The following is a 22,718-nucleotide window of genomic DNA, read 5'->3' as shown; positions in this document are numbered from 1 at the left end:
GAATTGTGCAAATGGATTGGGACTCTCAAGGAAGGATAAAAAAGAAAACAACTACCATCCCAATAAAGGTGAGAAGGAGGTGCCAAAGGGGAATTGTGGATGCTGCCTTGCAATGTTTGTTGATCCAGGGGGACTTAGTGAAGCTCCTGGGGGAAAAGATAGAGTTCGAATGCATTAATGGGGAGAAAAAACTCTGACTGTTCACCTGACTGTATATAAGTTTTTGAGGAGTTGGGTCTTGTCAAGGTTTTTCCGACCATCAGAGAACCACCCTCTCCATGAGACATTAACTTGGCTTTTATCTGCCCGGATGGGCCCACCATTTGGACCCATGGCAACATGTTCCTTGTTATACATGTCTATGAAACTGGAATTTTAATTTCAATCAAATAAGGAAGGAGAGTTGATGAAATTCAAGTCTTTATGGCAGAGTCACCCTATACTGTTTTTTATGCAGATGTGGTATCTCTGAGAACACATCCAAAGTGCCTTCCTAAAGTCATCACTAATTTTCATCTCAACCAACAGGTCCTTTTCTCTATATTTTTTCCCAAGCTTCACTCTTTCAAGGGAGAGGCTAATCTTTATACTTTGGAGATCAGAAGGGCTCTGGCATTTTATTTACAAAGAACAAAGCCATTTAGGGCTACACTGAGATTATCCATGGCAGTAGCAGAGAAGTTTAAATTAGTGTAAATGGTGGGTTCTCTGTAACTTGAAGTTTTTAAATCATGATCTGAGGACTTCAGTAACTTGTCCAGAGGTTATGGGTCTATTACAGGAGTGGGTGGGTGAGATTCTGGCCTGCAATGTGCAGGAGGTCAGACTAGATGCTCGTAGTGATCCCTTCTGGCCTTAAAGTCTGTGAGTCTATGAAACAGAAACCTGTTTCTACTCAAAGACTACCTAGATGTAGTGTAATGTAAACTGTGTGAGAACCTATTACAAAATAGGAAAATTGGATCCTCCTCAGAGTTCATTCCACTGGAGCTCTTACAGCATCCTTGAGAAATATTTCCATCATAGATATTTGCAAAGTAGCCACCTGGGAGTCTGTGCACACATTCATGAAACACTGTTCCATTACTGAAACTTCTAGATTAGATGATACATTCAGCAAAACTGTGCTTCGTTCTTTATTCACTTAGACTCCAAGCTACCATCCCTTGACTAGTGTTTGTGAATCATCAAAAGTGGAATGTGTATATGGACAGGAGAAAGAAAGGAGAAAGAAAAGTTACTTATCTGTACAGTAACTGAATTTCTTTGAGATGTTTCCCATTTCCATAAACATATTTCACAATGTTCCCTCCTTGCCACCTGCTTCTGAGTCCTATAGCCTTCAGATTCTGTGTTGGAGAAGGAACTGAGGGGCAGTTGGCCTGCTCCACTCTATATTCCCTCAGCAGAGCACAAGAAGGACATTCATGGCACATGTGTGGCAGCAATGGACACTGCTGACCAAAAGACTCTGATCTTGAGCACACAGGCATCTGTGTACAACTAGATATGGAGAATGTATATGGACAACGCATCCGTACAAGTATATAACTTATTTTTTTTGGTACTGCAGAGTCTTGCAGATGTTATACAAAATGAAAATATATAATATTCACAAACAAAAATAACCCTCTTGGACTAAAATGGAAAACTTCCTTTTCTGGGGAAAATCTTGAATTTTTCAAAAAATAAAATAGTTTTCTACCTCTCAAAGCTCTCTTTAATTATCTTTGCCTTATAAGCAAGCAAATAAGCTTTTTTCTTTGGAGGTGAGATTTACTTTTCTTCATGTAAATGGCCCAGTAACTTCAAATGGTGCCTTAGTTGTAACAGAGAGATGTCAGATAATCAGAGTGGGTGTCATTTGCCATAAGGTCAGTGGCATATCTAGATGTGAGGCCTGATTATAGCATGCTTTGAAGCCTGTGCATGCTGCTCTAGCAGTGTGCAGGGGCCACAATGGCTGCCAGTCAATTAGCTTAAAGATACTTTGTGCCTTCAGGACTGCACTTTCTCTGCTGTGTCCCCTAAAAGTAGCAGCACAGAAGCTGCCCTGTTACCTTGAGCACTTTGGTCCTGGGAGGAGAAGCTCATTGGATTGTTACCATCCTTGAATATGATAAGTTTAACTTACTGCAAAGGATATTCACATATCCAAACCAGGTTGAAGTCTCAAACTACAGGGGAATTTATGAAAGTTTCAGCTAGGTGCTATTTGAAACAGCAAGATGTACTGTAAAATGGGGAAAGCCCTGATTATAATGGTGCATTCAGTACCACAATAATAATAAGAAAAAGAAAGTGGTTGAATCCTCAATATTTTCTACAATTATTAGTTTTGATTCACAAGATGACTTGACTGAAAACTCCATTAATCCAGCAAGAGCAGTGGAATTTATAAGATTGTCTATAAGAAAGTATTATCTTGAGACTTAAAATTGGCATTGAGAAGTGAATCAGTATTTAAGTATATATACTTAGTATGATGGAACTGTGAAAATCATTTTATTCTTAGCACTTTCTTTAATTTGTCAGTTATAACTTCACATCCGAATATTTAGACTTGACTCCACAAATTATTAATGGTACCATGACAGTGTATAAAGAAGCTATGAAGAATCTGCTGCCCACTCCCACCAAATCTCACTACTTGTTCAACCTCCGTGATTTCTCCCGCGTTATTCAAGGTGTATGTCTGTCAAGACCTGAAACAACAGAATCTGTAGGAATGATAAAACGTCTTTGGGTTCACGAGGTAAATCTCATATTAGTAATAAATTGTATATGATATTTATGATAAATAATTGAACAGTCAAAGTTGGATTTAGACATTTATTTTTCTTTAGTAATAAAATGTAGTTGAATTATCTTATATCACAGCTATGATGTAAGACCTATGACTAATAGCTATGTAATGATGCCATAGTCATAAGGTTTTTTTTGCTAGCTAGAAATGAGATTTTATGCATACTTGTTTGAAGTATGAACCACATCTTAATGTATTGTGGGCTCCTTTCCTTTCATTCACAATTATCCAGACGACATCTCCTGCCATAAGTTATTACACAGTGTACCTACCTCCATTTCCTCTCCTCTCCCTCCCAATGGCAGAACAAAGAGTCAGTGGAGAGAGAGCCAGCAGTGGGCCAGGGTCATGGGAAGGTTGGGTGGGGAAAGAACATGTTCTTGTTCCTCTCTCCCTATGGATCTTCTTCAGTAGGAACTCCTGAATCTTCAGCAACTGTAACTACCTCTCCCCTAATGATAACATCACAAGCTAACTGATCAGAGGAGTGGTGTTAACTCATCTATTTAGAAATAGGAAGAAAAAGCAAAAATATACCAAGTCTGGTCTCTCTGACTTTACATAAAAGTAAGGATAGTGACACCTGCCACTCTTTACAAAATGTCTTCAGAATACAATTAATATATTTAAAGTATGCATATAGTATGTGGAAAATGTTTTATTTTCCCACATGGAGCTTAGCTTTCATTTAGAAGATAAAAGGATCAACTGTTCCAGTTGCTTCTGAACATTTATTTTAATTTTCATTGTGCTGAAATTTAAGAGACTTTGCACTTTGAAACCATTTTTTATATGTGTGTGTGTGTGTTTCACTTAGATTAATGCCAGTATAAAATGAACAGAATGCTAGCATCAACTACTAAAACTATGATATTATTATTTATTATGCAGGTTCTTAGAGTGTACTATGATCGCTTAGTGGATAATGCAGATCGAGCCTGGCTTGTTGGTTATATCCAAGAAGTAGTGAAAAGTCATTTAGATGAAGACTTTCATGAACTTTTCCAGAGCCTGGACTTCAATTTTGATGGCAAGGTGGAAGAGGATGACTTACGTAGCCTGATGTTTTGTGACTTTCATGACCCCAAACGAGAGGACACCAACTATAGGGAGATCAAGGATGTGGACACACTGAGATTAGTTGTAGAGAGCCACTTGGAAGAATTTAATAACATGAGCAAAAAACCTATGCAACTTGTCTTGTTCCGATTTGCTATTGAACACGTCTGTAGAATTTCACGGATCCTGAAACAACCTCGCAGCCATGCCCTTCTGGTTGGTGTTGGAGGCAGTGGCAGGCAGTCCCTCACTCGATTAGCAGCACATATGGCTGATTATACACTTTTCCAGGTTGAAATATCTAAGAGCTATGGTAACAATGAGTGGCATGAAGACTTAAAAGTCATCCTAAGGAAATCTACTGAGGGTGAGATGCAAGGAGTTTTCTTATTCACTGATTCTCAGATAAAGAAGGAGTCATTTTTAGAAGACATTAACAACTTACTAAATGCGGGGGAGGTACCAAACCTCTTTGCACTAGATGAGAAACAAGAAATTTGTGAACGAATGCGTCAGATAGACCGCCAACGAGATAAAACAAAGCAAACTGATGGTAGCCCCATAGCCCTTTTTAACATGTTCATTGATCGCTGCCGAGACCAGCTCCATGTGGTATTGGCAATGAGTCCCATTGGAGATGCTTTTCGTAATCGCCTTCGAAAATTTCCAGCTCTTGTTAACTGCTGCACACTTGACTGGTTTCAGGTAGTTATTTACTATTTACACATTTTCTGATGGGACACCACAAATGCATTATTCAAAATATGGCCTCAGTTCTTTTCATGTCAAGTAGTTTGCTCTTTAATTCTGTTAACAGTTAAAACATTTTCTGGATTTTCCTAGAATTAGATGGTGATACTCTGCCCTACTGACTTTAGAGGGATTGCACAGGGTGTAAATAAGGTCAAGATTCTGCCCAGAATGTCACAATCACTGAGATTAATATCTGAGTAAATACAGTACAGTAGAAATTAGAGAATGACCTATCCAATTTACTCAGCTTGCAAAATCTCAGTGATGATTTGCCAGGTGCCCAAAAAAGTTTAGGTCTGGTATGGATTGGCAAGAATTAGTAGAGAAATCTCCCAGTCCCAAGCATGACCTTCTTCCCTACTAACTTGTAAACTACTATAATCTATCTATATGGTATGTAACAGTAAGGTTCAAAATTTGATCATACAAGTTAGGAAATTCAGACTTATGCTATCCTTAAAATGCATAGCTGTATCCCTGAGCCTCATTTTAAAGAGAAGAGGGTAAGTTATAGCCAGTCTTTTTAGCATATGCACAGTGTGCCTCAGGTGGCACATGACTGGGATTCACCACCGAATTTGGTTCGCTGGTTGGATCATTAGCTTCCCTGGCTTGGGCCAGGTACTGATGGGGAGTGCAACATGAATGCTGATCCATAACTGTTATCCAGGGTTTTCAGAACCCCCAACAGTGGTAACTTAACTATTTCACTCTAGTCAGTTTTCAGAGTGGCAGCCGTGTTAGTCTGTATTCGCAAAAAGAAAAGGAGTACTTGTGGCACCTTAGAGACTAACCAATTTATTTGAGCATAAATAAGGCAGTGTCAGGAATAAATCAGTGGGAACAGAGCAATTCCGTCTGATAAAAGATTCATGCAAGTAAGCGTGCTCTATCTAAATCTGTAGTTTATTAGATTTAAGCACACACAGACATAAGTAATAAGTTTAGAACATCCCAGATATTCACCTAACATCTGGAACAGTATTGAGTAATTAACAGCTGGTTCACAGTGGCCAGTTGCTTACCCACTGAGGAGAAAAGGTGTCAGAAAAAACATCTCTCAAGATGGCTTCAGAGGACTGTTCCAAAGTACACTCTATTATCTAAACTTTTTATAGCTAACTTCTAGAAAAAACATAGGTCATAATGACCCCTACTGGAGGATCACTTTTTTTAACTTTCAATAAGCTTCTAATATCAGAGGCATTTAGACTCAAGGTTTTTATCCAGTTATCGTCTTTCATTTTCCGTTATTTACTTTTTTCTCACAGTCAGGAATGAGAGGAGGGGTTGGATGGGGCAGCAGGGGGCAGTCAGGAGCGGGGGTCCAAGGGCGGTCAGGGGACAGGGAGCAGGGGGTGGTGGATGGGGCAGGAGTCCCGGGAGGGGCCATCAGGGGACAGGGAACAGGGGGTTTGGATGGGGTAGGAGTCCCAGGGGGGCCATCAGGGGGCGAGAAGCAGGGGATAGGGGTCAGTTGGGTAAGGGTCAGGGGCCGGGCCACGCCTCTCCTAACTGGCCCTCCATACAATTTTGGAAACCCGATGTGGCCCTCAGGCCAAAAAGTCCCTCCTGGAGCAAAGGATTTTGCTCCCCCAAAAAGGTTTGAGGCAGAGGGAAGAGCTGGCTAGATATAGCTCTTGTTTCCTGCCTCTTCTTGAGAACTTGAGGGAGTTCCAAGCTGTCTAGAGGAGGGAGAGAGCTCATGCAAATAAGCTCCCATCTTTCACATTCCTCAGCTCCCTAGCCTGATCCTGCCCTTTCTCCCTCTTTGAAGCTCTGCAGCCTTCTGAAGTTTCTCCAGTCCTTGGGTTATATTAACACACCTGTACAGCTCAAAGGGAGAGGAACGGTAAATTCTAGGCAGCTTTTGACTAATCTTTAAAAATACTTAAATCCTGTTTTCTTTGGAGGTGGGATTCTTTCACCCTGAATCCCAGAGAAAGTTTAGTGGCAAAGCATCTTTCACAACCTTTTGAAGTGGTGAAAAACCATTTAAAATGAATTAAATATTCACTTTGGTGAGTAATTAAAAAGCCACTCAGGATGTTTACTTCAGTTAAATTAAAGTGTGGGTAAAAATGAAGATATTTCTTTATTTTTCAGTTTTTAGCACCAGTTATTTACACAAGTAGATATATAGACTTTTCGCAGAATCCTATTTACCAGCACAGAGTCTTACTGTTGGTAAGGAACAGAGCATGTACAGTGACGAGTGCACTTGAGTTGAAATCCTTATTAATAATTTTGCGAGCTTGCAGTCAATTGATAAATCACATATTAACATCTGAGAAGTGGTTTATGAATTTTGGAATTTATGGAATTCTGTAAAATGCTTACTGATATTTTGATATGAATATTTTTTTTAAATGCAAACAAACAAAAACAAGTTGCTGAAAATGTTTTTAATTAGTGTTGTGCTGGACACTGACAAACTCAACATGCTTCATTTATGACCTACTATATTCTAAGAAGCAACGAATCAAGAGTTATAATCCAGAATTGATTGTTGTAACTTTGTCTTGCAGATCTGCCACTGAAAACATATTTTTAAATATTCACATCAAAATACTGTTTAGTATTTAGATCTCTTTAACTTGTGACTGCAGGGTGCATGCAGATATAGGTCACAATCCTGAAAAGCCTTACTTGCACACACGCTTAATTTTTTGTGTGATTAATCAATGGAACAACTCATGTATAAAGTTAATCTATCAGTTAGTCTTATCGGGTTTAGAGCAATAGAAAATTCTGTAAATTCTATGTACACAGATACAAGTGAGGCATAAATAGTGTGTGTCATTCACACATCCTTCCTCCACAATTTGTAGAGCAAAAAGTGTAAGCACTGATTGATATCAGCATGGTAAGTTCCTCTGAGATTCTTCATTTTGCTAGGTAAGCACTGGGCCCTCTATAAAAGTTAAAAGTTTAGTTTTCTCATGATAATAATGAAATTAAAAATAAATCTTAATAAAGGATAGTATCCAACTTCGATATACTCAGAAAGCAAGACATCTGTGTAATGCAATATGTTTTCATATTTCAGTCTAATAATTGAATGTATTGGTATTATCGTGTGCATTTTCTTATGCAATTTTGCAGTTGTTGGTTTAAAGTATGATTCTGATCTGAAAAGTGACTGTAAACATGGTAACTCTTTACTTAATAAGCTGTCTCCCTGTCTGTCAATCATATCCTTTGATTGTAGTAATTAAAATAAGATTTTACTATTTTTTACACCTCTTAGCTATGAAGAGCTAAAATTACTAAGAGAGTATTATTCCTTCTTGTGCATTCTCAGCAGTATTGTTATCTAAGCTCCAGTTGGTGACACCTTTGTAAACCCACTGAAGGTTGCACAGAGGTAATTTGAAAAAAATGGGGTTTTACTGAGAGCCCAATTTGGCTAGCAAAATCTGTATTTGGACAATGATGTTCAAGAAGGAAAGAACCCAAATGGACTTGCAGGGCCCAAATTGAGTTTGTAGTGTTAGCAGTTAGAAAAAAGACAATTTTTTACTTGTAAACTCAGTGTTGGTAATATGGAAATCAGTGAAAAAACAATTAACCAAGAATCCCACAATGACACTTCTATGGAGTCACTTTTCAAAGTGCAACTGTATTTCAGAGTTCTTCTGTACCCCAGTTTACATTTGAATTCTGTTTATTTGCTTTATATCCAGGTTTACAAGTTTTGGAAATAAATGTTAAACTAAATATGTTTTTAAAAGACTGTTTTACTTTTTATAGAAACAACAAAGCAGTTGTTCTCTGCAGTAAATTTTGATGATTAAACAAAAATTCAGGATTTTTTTCTCCAAAAATAATGAAAATAAGCTTTCATTAGATAATGTTATAGCCATTCTTTATATGGAAAGTTTATGTGAAGAGAGCATATATGTGTTTATTTTAATAATATTCTGACAAATTGGTAACATACTGTGCTTTTGCTTATTGGATGAGTTGAGGGAAAGTTTGCCCTTGGTTGAGCCCTGGCAACTCTTTGACTTTAGTGGCAGTTGTCCATCATGACCAAAGGCAGAATTTGAGTCTTTTCATTTTTCACAGTAAAGCCCCAATTATCTGACTTCCATTTAATCAAAGGTTGGTCAGATCGTCTATGGCAATACTGTGTGCCCTGCATTGCACTCACCCTACTTATTTGAAGCCTCATTTTTCTGAAGTTTCATATTGAGGGAAGGATTTTCAGAAAACTAGAGTTGTTCTGTATTAGGTTTTCCTTTTGTATGTGAACGTAGAAATGAAAAACTCTGTGTAATAACTATTTGTATGATAGGTGAAGTAATATTATGTTTATTTTCAATTTAGACATGGCCTGAAGATGCATTGCAAGCTGTTGCCTCTCGCTTCTTGGAAGATATTGAAATGTCAGAGGCAACACGCGAAGGCTGTATTGATATGTGTAAAAGCTTTCACACTTCTACCATTGCTTTGTCTGACCTGTTCCATACTGAGCTTCAAAGGCACAACTATGTTACACCTACCTCATACCTGGAATTAATCTCCACATTCAAAACCTTACTGGAAAAAAAACGCACGTAAGGATATATAACATGCATTTTGATAGGGGAGTCCAAAGTTCCTTGAAAATATTATTTTCTACATGTAATTAATTTGTGTAGCTAAACTAATAAAAAAAGTTAAGAATACTTAGATTGCCATTTCTTGGCTACATTTGCACTCAGTGGACTAAAGAGCAAGTTAGACCTAGTTTAATTCTTGTATTCCATTAGGCCAGTTCTAATATTCATTATTAAGTTGATGCCTATTGATACTTTAAAATATCAATTTTTTTTTCTTCTGATGCAGTCCCAGACCCTAGAAATTACATCTGTTCTGCAGGGTGAATATCACTGAGTAACTCTGAGTTGCGGTATAAAGACACTCCCTTCCTTCATGATGGGTGGAGTTTTAGGTCTCTGAGACTGTATGTAAGCTCTGAGGGAAAATAAAAGGGCTCAGGGACTTAGTATAGTCATGCAGAAATCTAGGGATATTCCTCTAGGTCACCAGTGTGCCTAGGTCAGTAGTGACTGAAAGTCATTACCATCAGAAGACTCTTTCATGTCTTAGTGAAAAGAGTAGGAAGTTTCAGTTCCTACTTGTCCAGAACCTCATTATTTCCTCTTGACTAATGCAACCACCTCCTCTCTGAACTTCTTGATACACAGATTACTCCCCTCAGTTCCATATAAAACACAGCTATTAAAATAATATTCCTTCTGTGTCCTTCTACTGACTCCTCCTCCATCATATCACATCACATTCCAACTTCTCATTCCTAAGGGCCTTCATAACTCTGCATCCATCTACTTTCCCACTCTTGTTTTTTATCTTGTCACCCTGCCTCCACATCTGTTCTTACAGTAAATCCAGCCTTGATCACTCACTTGTCATTTTTCATACCTTTAAGAAGCTTGCACATAACTGAAGTAGCGTAAAGGAGTCTGAGTGTAAATGAGAATCAGGCACAAGCACTATATTGCACCGTCTGATGGGCAAATAAAACAAGATGGCATGGTGTTTAAATTTCAAGAATGGTGGGAAATTAGAAATTTGGGGAATGGGGCCAAGAAAAATTGATAATATATTTATAAAAATGTCTGTAAAATTAAGCACTGCTTGATATTACTTTTAGTGAGGTGATGAAAATGAAAAAACGATATGAAGTTGGCTTGGAGAAACTGAATTCTGCTGCATCACAGGTGGCTTTGATGCAGTATGAGCTGGAAGCCCTACAGCCTCAGCTAAAGGAAGCTAGCAAACAAGTTGATGAAATGATGCTGGTTATTGAAAAGGAGTCCTTGGAGGTAGCTAAAACTGAAAAAATAGTGAAAGCTGATGAAGCTGTGGCGAATGAGCAAGCTATGGCTGCAAAAGCAATCAAAGATGAATGTGATGCTGATTTGGCACAAGCCTTGCCGATTCTGGAAAGTGCTCTGGCTGCTCTTGACACTCTTACTGCACAGGTAAAGCTAACTATATGTATTTATACACTGACCAGGTATTCAGACTAACAAAAACAAACCATGTCTGCCTTCAAAGAAAATTTGAATATGCTACATTGCTATTAATTGTCAGATTTCACATTGTTACTGAATTAAAAGTTGCATAATTTTGTAGCATCTGAAATTTCTTAAAACATTTAGTTTCAAAATCAAGGCATTCTTTTATTTCCATTCCCTGGTTGGACAGCTATAACATAAGCTAGTGGACTATAACACTTATATGCTCAGGAGGTATAAAATCAAACATTTCTCACTAGTCATTTTAAAATTCATAATCATAATAATATTCTGAATCAACAAATGGCAAGTTAAAAAGAAATTTCCTGATTGCTTCCTCAGCAAAACTGCATACTTGCCATGTAATTGTTTCGATATATTCACATAGATATCTGTCCTTTCAGAGACTAGAAACAGAGGCTGAGTTTCTGTGCTACACCTTTAACTTGCAGCCCAAGGGGAGGTAGTGAGGGGTAAGGTGGCTTTATGCCATCTTTATGCCCTCCCCAGCTGCTCTGGTGCTGGAAAGAAAGAGGCCCCAGACATAACTTATATAACTCTGGGGGCTATGTTCCCTGCAAGCTGCATGGCCGCAGCCTATATAGTGCCATGCAGGCGCTCAGGGAACCCGCCCGAGGAGCGCTGCGGCCGGAGGAAGGACACCCCTCCCCCGCCCCCAACCTAGCCCGGCCCTCCTCTCCCGGCCCCCACCGCAGTCGCAGCTGGAGCGGTCCAGCTCAGCTCCAGGCGCGGCCTGGCCCCTACTATAGTGCCCCTCCCCTGGCCTGAACCCAGCCCTGGCCTGGACCTGCTGGGGTTGGGGCACCTATCCTGAAGCCCTAGCTGCGGGGAGAGGCGTCCCCTCCCAGTCCAGGTGCTGCTGCAGGGAGAGAGAGCTGGGGAGAGTCCTGGAGCATCCTCGTGTACCCCAAACCCCTCATATTCCCAGCCCTACTCCAGAGCCCGCACCCCAGCCAGCGCCCTCACACCCCTGCACCCCAACTCTCTGCCCCAGCCCTGAGCCCCTTATCCCCAGCCCCCCCCAGAGCCCACACCCCCAACCAGAGCCCTCACACGCCTGCAGCCCACCCAAACCCTCTGCCCCAGCCTTGAGCCCTCTCCCACACTGTGAACCCTTTGGCCCCACCCCCACCAGATGAATTTTGTTATGTGCACCAATATGAAGGTGATGTGTCACACACCACCTCCATATTGGTACACATAACAAAATTCATTCCGCACATGGGTGGGAGAAATTAGAGGGAGCACTGCCTGGGGGTCAGTCTAAATGACAGCAGCCACTCTTTGGGCCACCGCTGTGTCTGGAATTTCTGCAGTACTGCAGGCAGTGACTCTGTCTCCAACACACACCTTACTACACCAGGACTTGCACAAGGGCTCCTGGAGGGCAATCTTGCACAGTGCCTGTGCTAGGGGAATCCTCTTCCAACCAGAGCTGGGGTTTGTAATGCCCCTTTATAACACTCCAGGCCTTTTGCCCAGTGGAAAGGGGACTGCATGGGGGAAAGGATCTCTCACTCTGTGTCAGTATAAAGGTTCTAGTGAAAGCCATCCTTCCATAGTAAATCCATGTGGCTGAGAATAATTCCAAGAAAACAACATTCTTCTTTGAGTGCTGGTCCTTGTGTATTTCACTATTGGTGCACTTTGCGCTCCATTTGTCCAGAATCAGATAATTTTGAAAGCAGCGTTTATTGGTCTGCACAGGTACCCTTGCTCTGCTTGTGCCTCCAACTGAGGAGATAAAGGGTATAGCAGACCAACTGCCTCTCGTGTTCCTTCTTTCCGCTTCCTGGCTTGGGTTGGAACCTCCAGTGTCAGAAGCTTAGTCTTCCTTTATTCTTCAACCTCTAAATACATATGTATATATTTTGTAAATAGTTTTAAGAATTTTATCCATTATTTTTAGCTAAGTTTTGTAGTTTGATAGATTCCCCACTGTAGGGAATTCAACCCCCCTGCCCCCACATACACATCTTGATATGAGTACTGGACTATGGCCGGGACTCTAGGCTTCAAAATTGGTTTCTTGCACATGCTCCTTCTAAGTCAGTGACAACCATTAACGCTGCCTGTACTGCCTTAGGGAAGCTCAGGTTGCAGCAACATATGGTATCTGCTGCTCTTTCCCCATTCATACCTTAAGAAGCACTTAATGGAGAAGGCCATAAGGTTGCACTTTGACCCAGGCCAGGGGGACCTCCCCTCCCATACATTGGACTGACTCAGCAAAGAGTGTGCCTCCTTATGTAAGGTTCTACTGAGCAATAAGGAAATCTACCTTACAGATCCCCCACTGGAGTCTTGTCATGAGGGCAGGGAGCACTCTCATAAACACAAGAGCAAATTCTCCTCTAAATCTACTTCAAAGAAGACAGATACAGGCGTGCCTAAGTTGAACAAATCTTTCTGGTCCCCTCATGAAGACTTAGAGCATACTAAATCTTAGGGTCTTGACAAAAAGCCCATAAGTTGGGACCAGACGATGCTCTGGCAGCAATGGTGCTACTGATACCAACTAAGCCTAAACTCTGGAAACCAACAGTACTACCAGAAGGCAGCCATTGCCAGCCTCAATCAACAGCTGTACTGGCTCTGCCTCACACAGCTGAGGCACAAACTATGTCTGCTCTGTTGATCTGGGCTGATAGGACCCCTCACACTCCAGGGAGAGCAGAGTCTTACATTCCACCTGATGACATCTTTGCTTTGCCAGATCTCCAATCATCCTCCTTGTCCCCAACTGGCCCATAAAGTTTTGGTTCCCAAGTCTCCTATGTATGTCCTCTTGGTCACTAATCAGCACTCATTCCTTTTCCAATAACCTGACAAAGGGGAAGGGCAGAATCAAGCATCTCAACTTCCAACCACTCCAGCTCAGGGCGTAGTTTTGGGTGGCCATTAACTCTAGAACATGCAAAACATTCTTAGTAAAAGTTGAAAGGATTCTACTAGGAAATGTTATTTAGCCAACTGGTATTCATCTGATTCTTTCCCTCAAAACAGCTTGTCTTTCCATCAACTCTTTATGGGTTCACCTGCCAGCAATCAGTGCATACCACCCACTTTCACATGGTCACTCAATTTTTGCTCACCTGCTGACTACCAGGTTCTGGAATGACCTAGTTAGAAATTTTCTGGCAGTAAGAAAACCTTCTCTCAATGGGACTTAAATCTTGTTCTATCAGTGCTCACCAAGCTGCCCTTCAGACCGCTAGCGACCAGATGTTCCATGTCTCTCCTGTCTCTTAAGGTTGTATTCCTCGTAGCCATCACCTCAGCCAGGAGGGTGGGTCAGCTTGGAGTACTGATGGTGGGATCTGCCTTACATCATATTCCATAGAGACAGTTTCATTGTGTTTACATCCTAAGTTCACCCCCATAGTTTTTTTAGAATTTCACCTGAATCAGTCAATCCCCTTACCTCTGTTTTTTCCAAAGCCACATGCATCTGAAAAGGAGAGGAGACTTCATTCCCTTGACATGAAACAAGCCTTAGCCTTTTATCTACAAAGGACAAAGCCAGTCAGAAAATCTCCCAGGTTGTTTATCGCCATACCGGAGTCCATGGTTAGGCTCTTTCCTCTCAGAGGATCTCTAAAATGGATCTCAGGCTGTATCTTACCCTGCTGTCAGTTGTCTGATTTCCCCCTCCCATTTTGGGGTGAGAGCACAAGTGACGACAATGGCATAACTTTAAGAAATACCTCTACTTGACATTTGCAAAGCAGCTGTGTGGGGTTCCTTCTTCTGATCTGAGGTATGATGCTCCAACACAGGACTCCTCCACTGATGCATCCTTTGGGATGGTCGTTCTTCAAATGGCTCTGCTGCTTGCATTCTTGAAGCCTCCTCCTACTTGAGTACTGCTTGTCAGTCACCCACAGTGGAATACACATAGGGACCAGCACTCGAAGAAGAAGAGAAAGTTACTTACTGTAGAGTAACTGGAGGATCTTCAAGATATGTGGTTCCTATCTGTTTTCCACTACCTGCCCTAATTCCCTTCTGCTTTGCATCTGTGACTGGGGTCCCAGGGGGGCCACTCTGCGATTGCTCAATTCGGGTAATTGCAAAGAATGGGGCAGATGATCCCCAAAACTGGTGGCTATTCTAATACTTATTCACCAAGCCAGCAGCAAAACAGATTCTACAATTCCTTACTGGTTACCCACACGACCACAAGTGGGAGATACACCTGACAGTACTTCACAACATATTCGGACGATGGGGGACACTATCCACAGACCTGTTCGCCACTCACCTGAACAAGAATTGTCCATGCTACGGATCAGGGATGGGTCAACACTGCCCAGGTGATGTTCTCTTCATCCCCTGGAACAGGGACCTTCTCAGTGCCTTTTCTCCATTTCCTCAATTGTCTAAAGTCCTACTGAAAATAAAGAGCGGGATCCCACATCATTCTGATTGCTCCTACTTGGCCAAGACAGACCTGGTACCCTTACCTGTCACAGCTCACGACATGCCCACTGATCCCTCTCCCAACCATTCCGCACCTCCTCTCACAGAACAGAGGATGTACCCTGCATCCCAACTTGGGATTCTCTGCCTCAAGGCATGGCTGCTGCTTGATTCCAACACCTAGGAAGCTCCTGTTCAAGGGAGGTACAAGAGGTTATGTTGCACAGCAGAAAGTCCTCGACGCCACATACTTACCTGAAAAAATGGTCCAGGTTTCAGATTTGGTGCTTCTCCCAAACATCCGTGACTATTCCACATATCCTGGACTATGCATTGACCCTAAAGAAATCGGGTCTATCTTTAAGTTCTTTCAGGGTCCATCTAGCAGCTATATCAGCTTTCCAAAAACCTGTTGAGGGTTACTCAGTGCTGTCGCATCCAACTAGTAAAAGATTCCTCAAGAATATAATAAACTTCTTCCCTCAACCTCAACTACTGTCTCCCATGTGGGACTTAAACCTGGTACTGAAAGCATTAACTAGGCCTCTTTTCAAAACTATGGTCACCTGTTCACTGACGTAACTTCCCATGAAAATGCTCTTTCTGATATCGATTACCTCAGCCAGGAGAATAGGAGAGATAGCTGCTCTGATGGCATAACCCCACTATCAGGGTATTCTTCTTGGCCAATGTTACGCTTAGGCTGTATCCAAAATTCATCCCTAATATGACCTCCCTCTTTCACATGAATCAACTGAGTCACCTTCCAATCTTTTACCCCAAGCCTCACTGAGACAACAGGGAGGCTATATTGCATATCCTGGATGTCAGGAGAGCCCTGGCCACTTGGACAGGATAAAGACCTTCAGGAAGTCCCCTAAGCTTTTTCTCTCCATGATGGAAAGATCCAAAGACTCAGCAATATCACCCCAAAGGCTTTCCAAGTGGGTCTCAACTTGCATCAGACAGTATTACCAAGTTTGCAATATGACCTCTCCAGACTCTGTTTGTACATACTCCACAAAGTCAATTTCCTCATCCGTCACCTTATTCAAGAATGTCCCTATCTCAGAGATCTGTAGAGCAGCGACATGTGCATCAACCCACACTTTTGCAGAACGCTATTGTTAGGGAAAAAGGTTTTCCCTCCCATCTAGGGTTAGGAGGGTAGCCTTCCCTGGACTTCTGTATTAGCCAAACAAAACACAGAGTCTTGGCTCTTTGATAAAGTGAGGCACTTTAATGCTAGCAAGTACGACAGTTGAAGGGCTCACCAATTCCTTTACAGAGGAAAATGGTGAAGCCCCAAACAAAGAACAGAGATGGGCTTTTATAGCCTGGTTCAACATACAGTGTGATATCTCTTCCAGTTCAACCCAGTCTGTTTGAAGTTCTGGGATAGGTATAAACATGGAGGCTTATCTGTATAAGGAATTTTTTCCCCAAAACAGGGAGTACAGGTTACACACAGTTCACATTCCTTCCACCCATAACCTTAGAGAGAAGACAGATAAGCATAGAAAAAAGACAGAGGCCTAGCTTTACATGATTATAGGGTTGTTTTCTGGTTCTTTTCTTTATCACTATGGATCACTGGGGACTCCGCCACCGACGCCATCTTCGGCTCCACAGAGCTGTCATCTGTAAGAGACCCGACTCCGAAGTTCTGGCCCTCCAGAAGGGGTACTGCCCAGGAGTCACCTACAGTGGAGCACCCATAGGGATACTACTTGAAGAAGAAGAAGAAGTTACTCACCTTGTGCAGTAACGATGGTTCTTGGAGATGTGTCCCCGTATGGGTGCTCCACAACCCACTCTCCTCCCCTCTACTTCAGAGTTCTTGTCAATGACTCTGTAGTAGAGAAGGAACTGAGGGGGATTAGCTCGTGCACGCTGACCAGCCTCGCGGAGCAGCATGAGGAGACACAGCGCATGTGCAGGCCTAAGGGACACTGCTACCAAAGCTCTCAATTCAGCTGCGCAGGGACACAAGCACACTTACAATGGAGCACCCCTAGAGAAACACATCTCGAAGAACCATAATTACTGCATAAAGTGAGTACCTTCTTCTGTGCTGTTGGTTCAGAGAAATTGACTAGTCCTATATTTGCCTAGAACTGCAGAATTTTGCTACCTTATTCATGGTTCCACTCACTCTCTCGTAAAGTAAGAAATTGTTGGTTATTGAAAAGGAAATTGCACAATTTCTTTCCAGTTTTTTTTGGAAGGTGAATATTAATAATATATCAAAATAACCATAACATTTATCGAGAAGTATTTCTATAAATTAAAACTAGACAGAGCACAGGATGTGCTTAGTTACATCTCTGTACATGCTATTTGACATTATGGTTCAAATAGTTGATTTATTAACAACTAGTTTTAGGAAATATTTTACTATTGAAGAAGTATTAGGTGATTGGAAAACAGCAACTATAGTACCAGGTTTCAAACACAGAAATTCTGGGGAAAAAAGATGAAGATTACAGATTTGTACATCCTAACTCAGGATCTATTGAGCACTAAATTAGGAAAATTTCCTGACATCATTTTGTATGGACAGTTTTTAAGATTTAATATGTGTGTGTCAGCACAGATTTGTGAAAGCTAAATAATGTCAGATAAAGCTGATAACTTTAAAAATAAAATAACTTAATCTAGTTAGAATAGAACCAACAAATCTTAATATAGTTAGATTTTCAGAAATCCTTTGACTGTTTCACATTATAATGATTTTATTAACTCTAATTATGGCTTTAGTTTTAAATTATAAATATAGTCAAAAAACTGCTTATAAATTAAAAGTGTGTATTCTTCATAGAAGCTTGTGAGGATTGGAATCCCTAATGATTCTATATAGGGACTGTGTTCATTAATATTTTTGGTAATGATTATGCTAATGGGAATACTCTAATGTTATTTAAAGTTGTTGCATCTCAAGTCTCAAATGCAGAGAATCCCAACCTCTGCACAGTGATGGCAAAATTTCAAACTTGGGTGCCCGAATATATTCTCTAAAGTAAAAATGGGTGAAGTGGGAATGAAGGGTGTTCAGAAGCTCTGACATTCAAGCCACTTTTATTTACTTGCCTCAACAGGAATTTAGATGCCTATCTTCAGGCACTTACATTTTAAAATTTTTATCTGGGTCTGATAATCTCCAAAGAAAGTGGGTTCAGTTAAGTCTGAACAGTTTACAGGAATAGGGTAATCTTAAAATTACTTTTCTGTCTAAAAAGGTTGTCCTAGGGTTTTTATAAGAATACCGTGTCTAAGATGACTATAACGGAAGCCATTGAGAAAGAGAAACATATTTCTATATTTTTTCAGTTTGATTACTTTGTGCCTTTGACAGCACTTTGTTTATAGTTAGTTTCACTGCTTCCACCGTACAGTCAGTTTCACTGTTTATTTGTATGGGTCTTTCACTCAACAGCATAGGAAAGAAAAACCATTCTTAAAAAAGGAAAAAGCAATTGTAAAATCACAAAAATGGAGTTAGGGTCAGACATAGTATTGAAACTACTTTTAATGAATTTTTTATTCTGTTACCCAGCTTCTCTCCTCATTAATCGCTTACAGTTATTGCCTGCATCTATGGAATTTGGAGGTGGTTCAGTGTTGATGCTGGAGGCTCCAGAATTAAGCTCTGACCTTCAACATGCTCCTCCAAGGTGGAACAAATTGGAGGTTCAGTTTCTCTCAACCTTTTTGTTTTATAAGTTTACTTTTTATTTGCAGTAGTGACTTATACTCTTTCTTCCTCCTCCTCTTCTGGATTTGGTATTTGGCAGCATGATGGTTTCAACTATCAGGATTTGTCACTGCAGCACCTCCTCCTTGGGACTCCTTTGTCCTCCCTCAGGCATGGCAGAACTGTCGTGCGAACACAAGGCTAAATCTAAGCAGTATTCCTTAAGTGAGGCAGCATTTATAGGCACTGCAGAGCATGAATTATGTCCTGGCTGTTCACAGCCAGCCAACCCTTCCACTGCTGCATGTTGGTTCCCTTCCCTGAGAAGCCACAGGTCCAGTGCAGAAAAGCCTGATTGGAGGCTTTTGAGCATTTTGGGGAGGGAGTCTAAGGACAGCTTAGGGGGTAAGTCCTGCAATAGACTTGGCTGGAGCAGGAAAAAAAAACCCTGAAAGGATCCAAAATCCTCCTGTTCACCTCTCCCCAAATACTGAAGTGGATCCTCAGATCCCTGAGCCAAGAAGCAGTGCTCTCACACAGCTCCCCTTCCTTCCCCTATGAATTGGGGGATTTTCATGATCTCCAGGGATAAGTCTTATAAACTTCGAAATTCCAGGTCCCAGAAAGGCAAAAACAAGCATCACCTTCACCAGGCAATAATTAATATTGTTAATGAACAAGTGAGGGTGAAAGTCAGGGGTTAAACCTCTTCCCCTTTGCAAGTCTCCCCTCATGAGAGTATTTGCTGGGGTTTATCTCCTATACAGAGGCACTCACAGTGCCCTGTATCAAGCTCACCATCCCTCCTCCATCTTGGACATGCAGGGAAGCCTTTCACTCCTGTGTAGCGCTAACTCAGATTGTAGTTTAATAGCAATTGTTCCTATCCGACTTTCAGTGCAAAGGCCTTTGCTCTGCCCTGGAAAGGGGTTCAGATACCAGGAAGCAGTGGAATGGGAATTGTGCCTTCTGGTCATCAGCCATAAACCCATGCTGTAGTTGGGAAAGGAGCTCCAAGTCTGAACAATGGGAAAAAGACTTTCTACCCCTCCCCCTGCTCCATAGGCTGGCTCTGCCTTAAAGAATAAAGAACACTCCAGGCAGTCTGTGACCAGAACAGAGGCATATGAAGATTCCATTCCTCGGGAAGCTGCACTATCATGGAATTACAGGGGGATAAGAGAGAAATCCCTTCCTATGTTTCAAATGACTCCTGATATACTGAATAAAGTCCTATGTGGTATTAGGTTGCTCCTACAATATGTCCATCAGTGATAGCTAGCCTGGCCATGCAGGCAAAGAACATTTCAAGCTCCTGGGGACATCTAGAAAACTATTTCCACAATCAAGGGGTTTGCACCAGTTGCCTTTTTTTGGTTGAATGGCCCCCAGGCCAGATTAATAGTGTGCACCCTTCCCACTGAATAAATAAAATAAATAACTTTTCTAGGGCAGGATGCCATTGGCTTGTAAGGAACTCACTAATACTAATATCTCCCTTTTCAAGCTTTATTAGCTATACACCTCTTTTGTGGACTTCTGATAAAAACCAAACTAAAATGTTATATAAAAACAAAGAAATTTTATAAATTTGGGGAGTTTAAGATTGATGCAGCAGTAGTACCACCAGTGAAAGATAATCATCCTGTATTGGCCAGGGCATAGGCAGCTGCCTCGGTGGTGTCTGGCCACCTGGCCATCCTGTAATGGCCAGGGTCGAAGGCAGGAGTTGGGACTAGATACCAAGGTGAGTAAGGAGATGGGTACCAAGGTCAATCCAGGCCAGGGTATAAGGCAAAAGTTGGGACTAGTTACCAAGCCAAGTCAGAAGACAGGTACCAAAGTCAAGTAAGGCTGGGGTTGACAGCAGGAGTCAGAAGCAAGACAGAGCGAAAGGCGAGGTGTGTAGGAGTTGCAAGCCAGAGTCTGCATTGTTCCTCAGATAGCTCCCTGGGGTAGCTTCCAAGTTTAAATAGTTGGTGTGGACTAATCAGGCAGCTGTGGGGTTCTGTTGCTCCGGCCTCTTTGGGCAGTACTTCCTGCGGTACCTAACCCTCCAGTAATTGTGGGATGCTGCTCTGACTGGTTCCCAAGTGGCGATGTGGAGATGTTGGCTGCCCAGGACTCCACAACCTTGGGTTCTAGATTCATGGATCCTTATACATGCCATCAGAAGGTGACTTCCTTCAAAATTAGTCTAGAAACCATAAAAAAGAAGACATACTGCACAGAAGTTTCAAAGCCTCAGGTATAGCCATTGAGACCAAAGGTTTTCATGTACTCAGTAAAGCATATGTTATGGCAAGCAGGAGGCTCCTAATCTAAGGATATGATCCTTATTTGGAGTGAGACATCTTGGGTTCTGTCTTGGTCTAACTCTTAATGTGATATGTGACAAGAGCAATGCCTTCTAACTTGGTGGCTAAAAGGAAGCCATGTTACATCCATGAATAGCAATCAGTCATCCTAAACAGATGTCTTATGAATTCAGACTTACAGAGGAGGAGCTGTTTGGGGAAACAGTAGAGAAATTAGTAGCTGAGAAACCCAAAAGGCTTGTTAGATCACATCTGAATGTCCCTTTGTGGGTAGGTAAGTACAAACAGCATGCTTAAAGCCAGCACAATTTTTATTGTAGACCTTTGGATACTCACTACGCAAGCAAGCCTCACAGGATTGGAAGCATACTTACAAGACAAATTTCCAAAATCACAGACTACACATTTCTTTAGTTCACTTTGACAGTTGTATCAGTGACGTGTCTGAATAAAACAAAAAAACAAACAAACCCACAAACATGGCCATATGAGATCAGATGAATGATACATCAAGTCTAGTGTCATGTCTAGGATGGCAGTCAGTACTGTCTGCATCAGAAGAAGGTGCAAGAAATCATGTAACATACCATTATTGTGTGCATAGGGGAAGTTTCTTCCTACCTCCCTGTGACAGAATGCTGGACAACAGCAGCTGAGCCAGCACTCTGGTCACTGCAGCTCCAATTAAATACTGCAGAACAGACCTTATTAAGAAGAGCTGTGCCTAATTGGTGGGTGGAGGAGAGCTGGGAGGCTAATTAAGCCATTAGGCAGAGGATACAACAACGCACAGGAAGGAAGTAGTTGGGGGAAGCAGACAGAGAGCGAGATTGATTGATTGCTCTTCCCTGCTTCCCTGAAGTGCTGAGGGCCCCCTAACACTGTAGGAGTAAGGCTATATAGTGTACAAGGATGATGGGAACCAACACTGTAAATAAACTCTGCTGGGTATTTTACCAGCATAAAAGTCTCTGCGTGGTTTGTGGACTTGAACAGACACAGGAGAGTGCGCCCTGCCACACTCCCATTAGAGATTGGCTTATGATTGAAGTATGAGTGTTTATACTTCTGATTTATATACCAATGAGTGGGCCTGGGGTCTGCCACTCAGGCTCGGTTGGGTGTTAGTCCCCCAGTGGACACCCGGACTGAACTTTCAATGGCAACACGGAACCCCCATGGTCCCAGGTTCTAATCCTGCATGATCTTACACAGTGTCCCACGGGGCACTTCACATTTGAATGGCTACATTGCATCTACGGAAAAGACCAGACCTCTTCAACCAGGGACTTCTTCATCCAGACCGGGAACACCTACAGTTAATAGTGTAGGCATTGGAAGAGAAGTGTAGTTCAGCAGGGATCAGCTGACCTGGTCAAATTTATATTTTTGTTGTGATGGGAAATAGAAAGTTCTCTGAGTTAGGGACTCTCTCTCTTTGTACAGTGTCCGTCACAATGGGTCTCAGACCTCAGATGGTACTATAATACAAATATAATGTTAATCATAAAGTTCGGATGATTTCCATTACATTGGAGTTTCTCCAGAATGGTTGATTGGAGTCCTACAACCAAGTATGATAGAAATGTGGGTAACAGTCCTACTTAGCAGTAGGT

At 41.6% G+C, this 22,718-nt stretch overlaps 1 protein-coding gene across 5 annotated transcripts in view; it reads left to right on the top strand.

Moving 5' to 3' along the window:
* DNAH7 (dynein axonemal heavy chain 7) overlaps positions 1 to 22,718 on the top strand; it is a 285,097-nt gene that overhangs the window by 171,124 nt on the left and 91,255 nt on the right. For all 5 annotated transcript variants that reach the window (XM_048868445.2, XM_075118030.1, XM_075118029.1 and 2 more), the window contains 4 exons: positions 2,536 to 2,755; positions 3,698 to 4,570; positions 8,951 to 9,180; positions 10,281 to 10,611. In XM_048868445.2, coding sequence (XP_048724402.1) covers positions 2,536 to 2,755; positions 3,698 to 4,570; positions 8,951 to 9,180; positions 10,281 to 10,611 — 1,654 coding nt within the window. The remainder of the gene's footprint in view (positions 1 to 2,535; positions 2,756 to 3,697; positions 4,571 to 8,950; positions 9,181 to 10,280; positions 10,612 to 22,718) is intronic.

Source organism: Caretta caretta, chromosome 11 (assembly GCF_965140235.1).
Source record: "Caretta caretta isolate rCarCar2 chromosome 11, rCarCar1.hap1, whole genome shotgun sequence".
NCBI classification, from domain to species: Eukaryota; Metazoa; Chordata; order Testudines; family Cheloniidae; genus Caretta; species Caretta caretta.
Note: the sequence above shows the minus strand (reverse complement) of the source record. Positions and strands in the feature narration are given on the sequence as shown.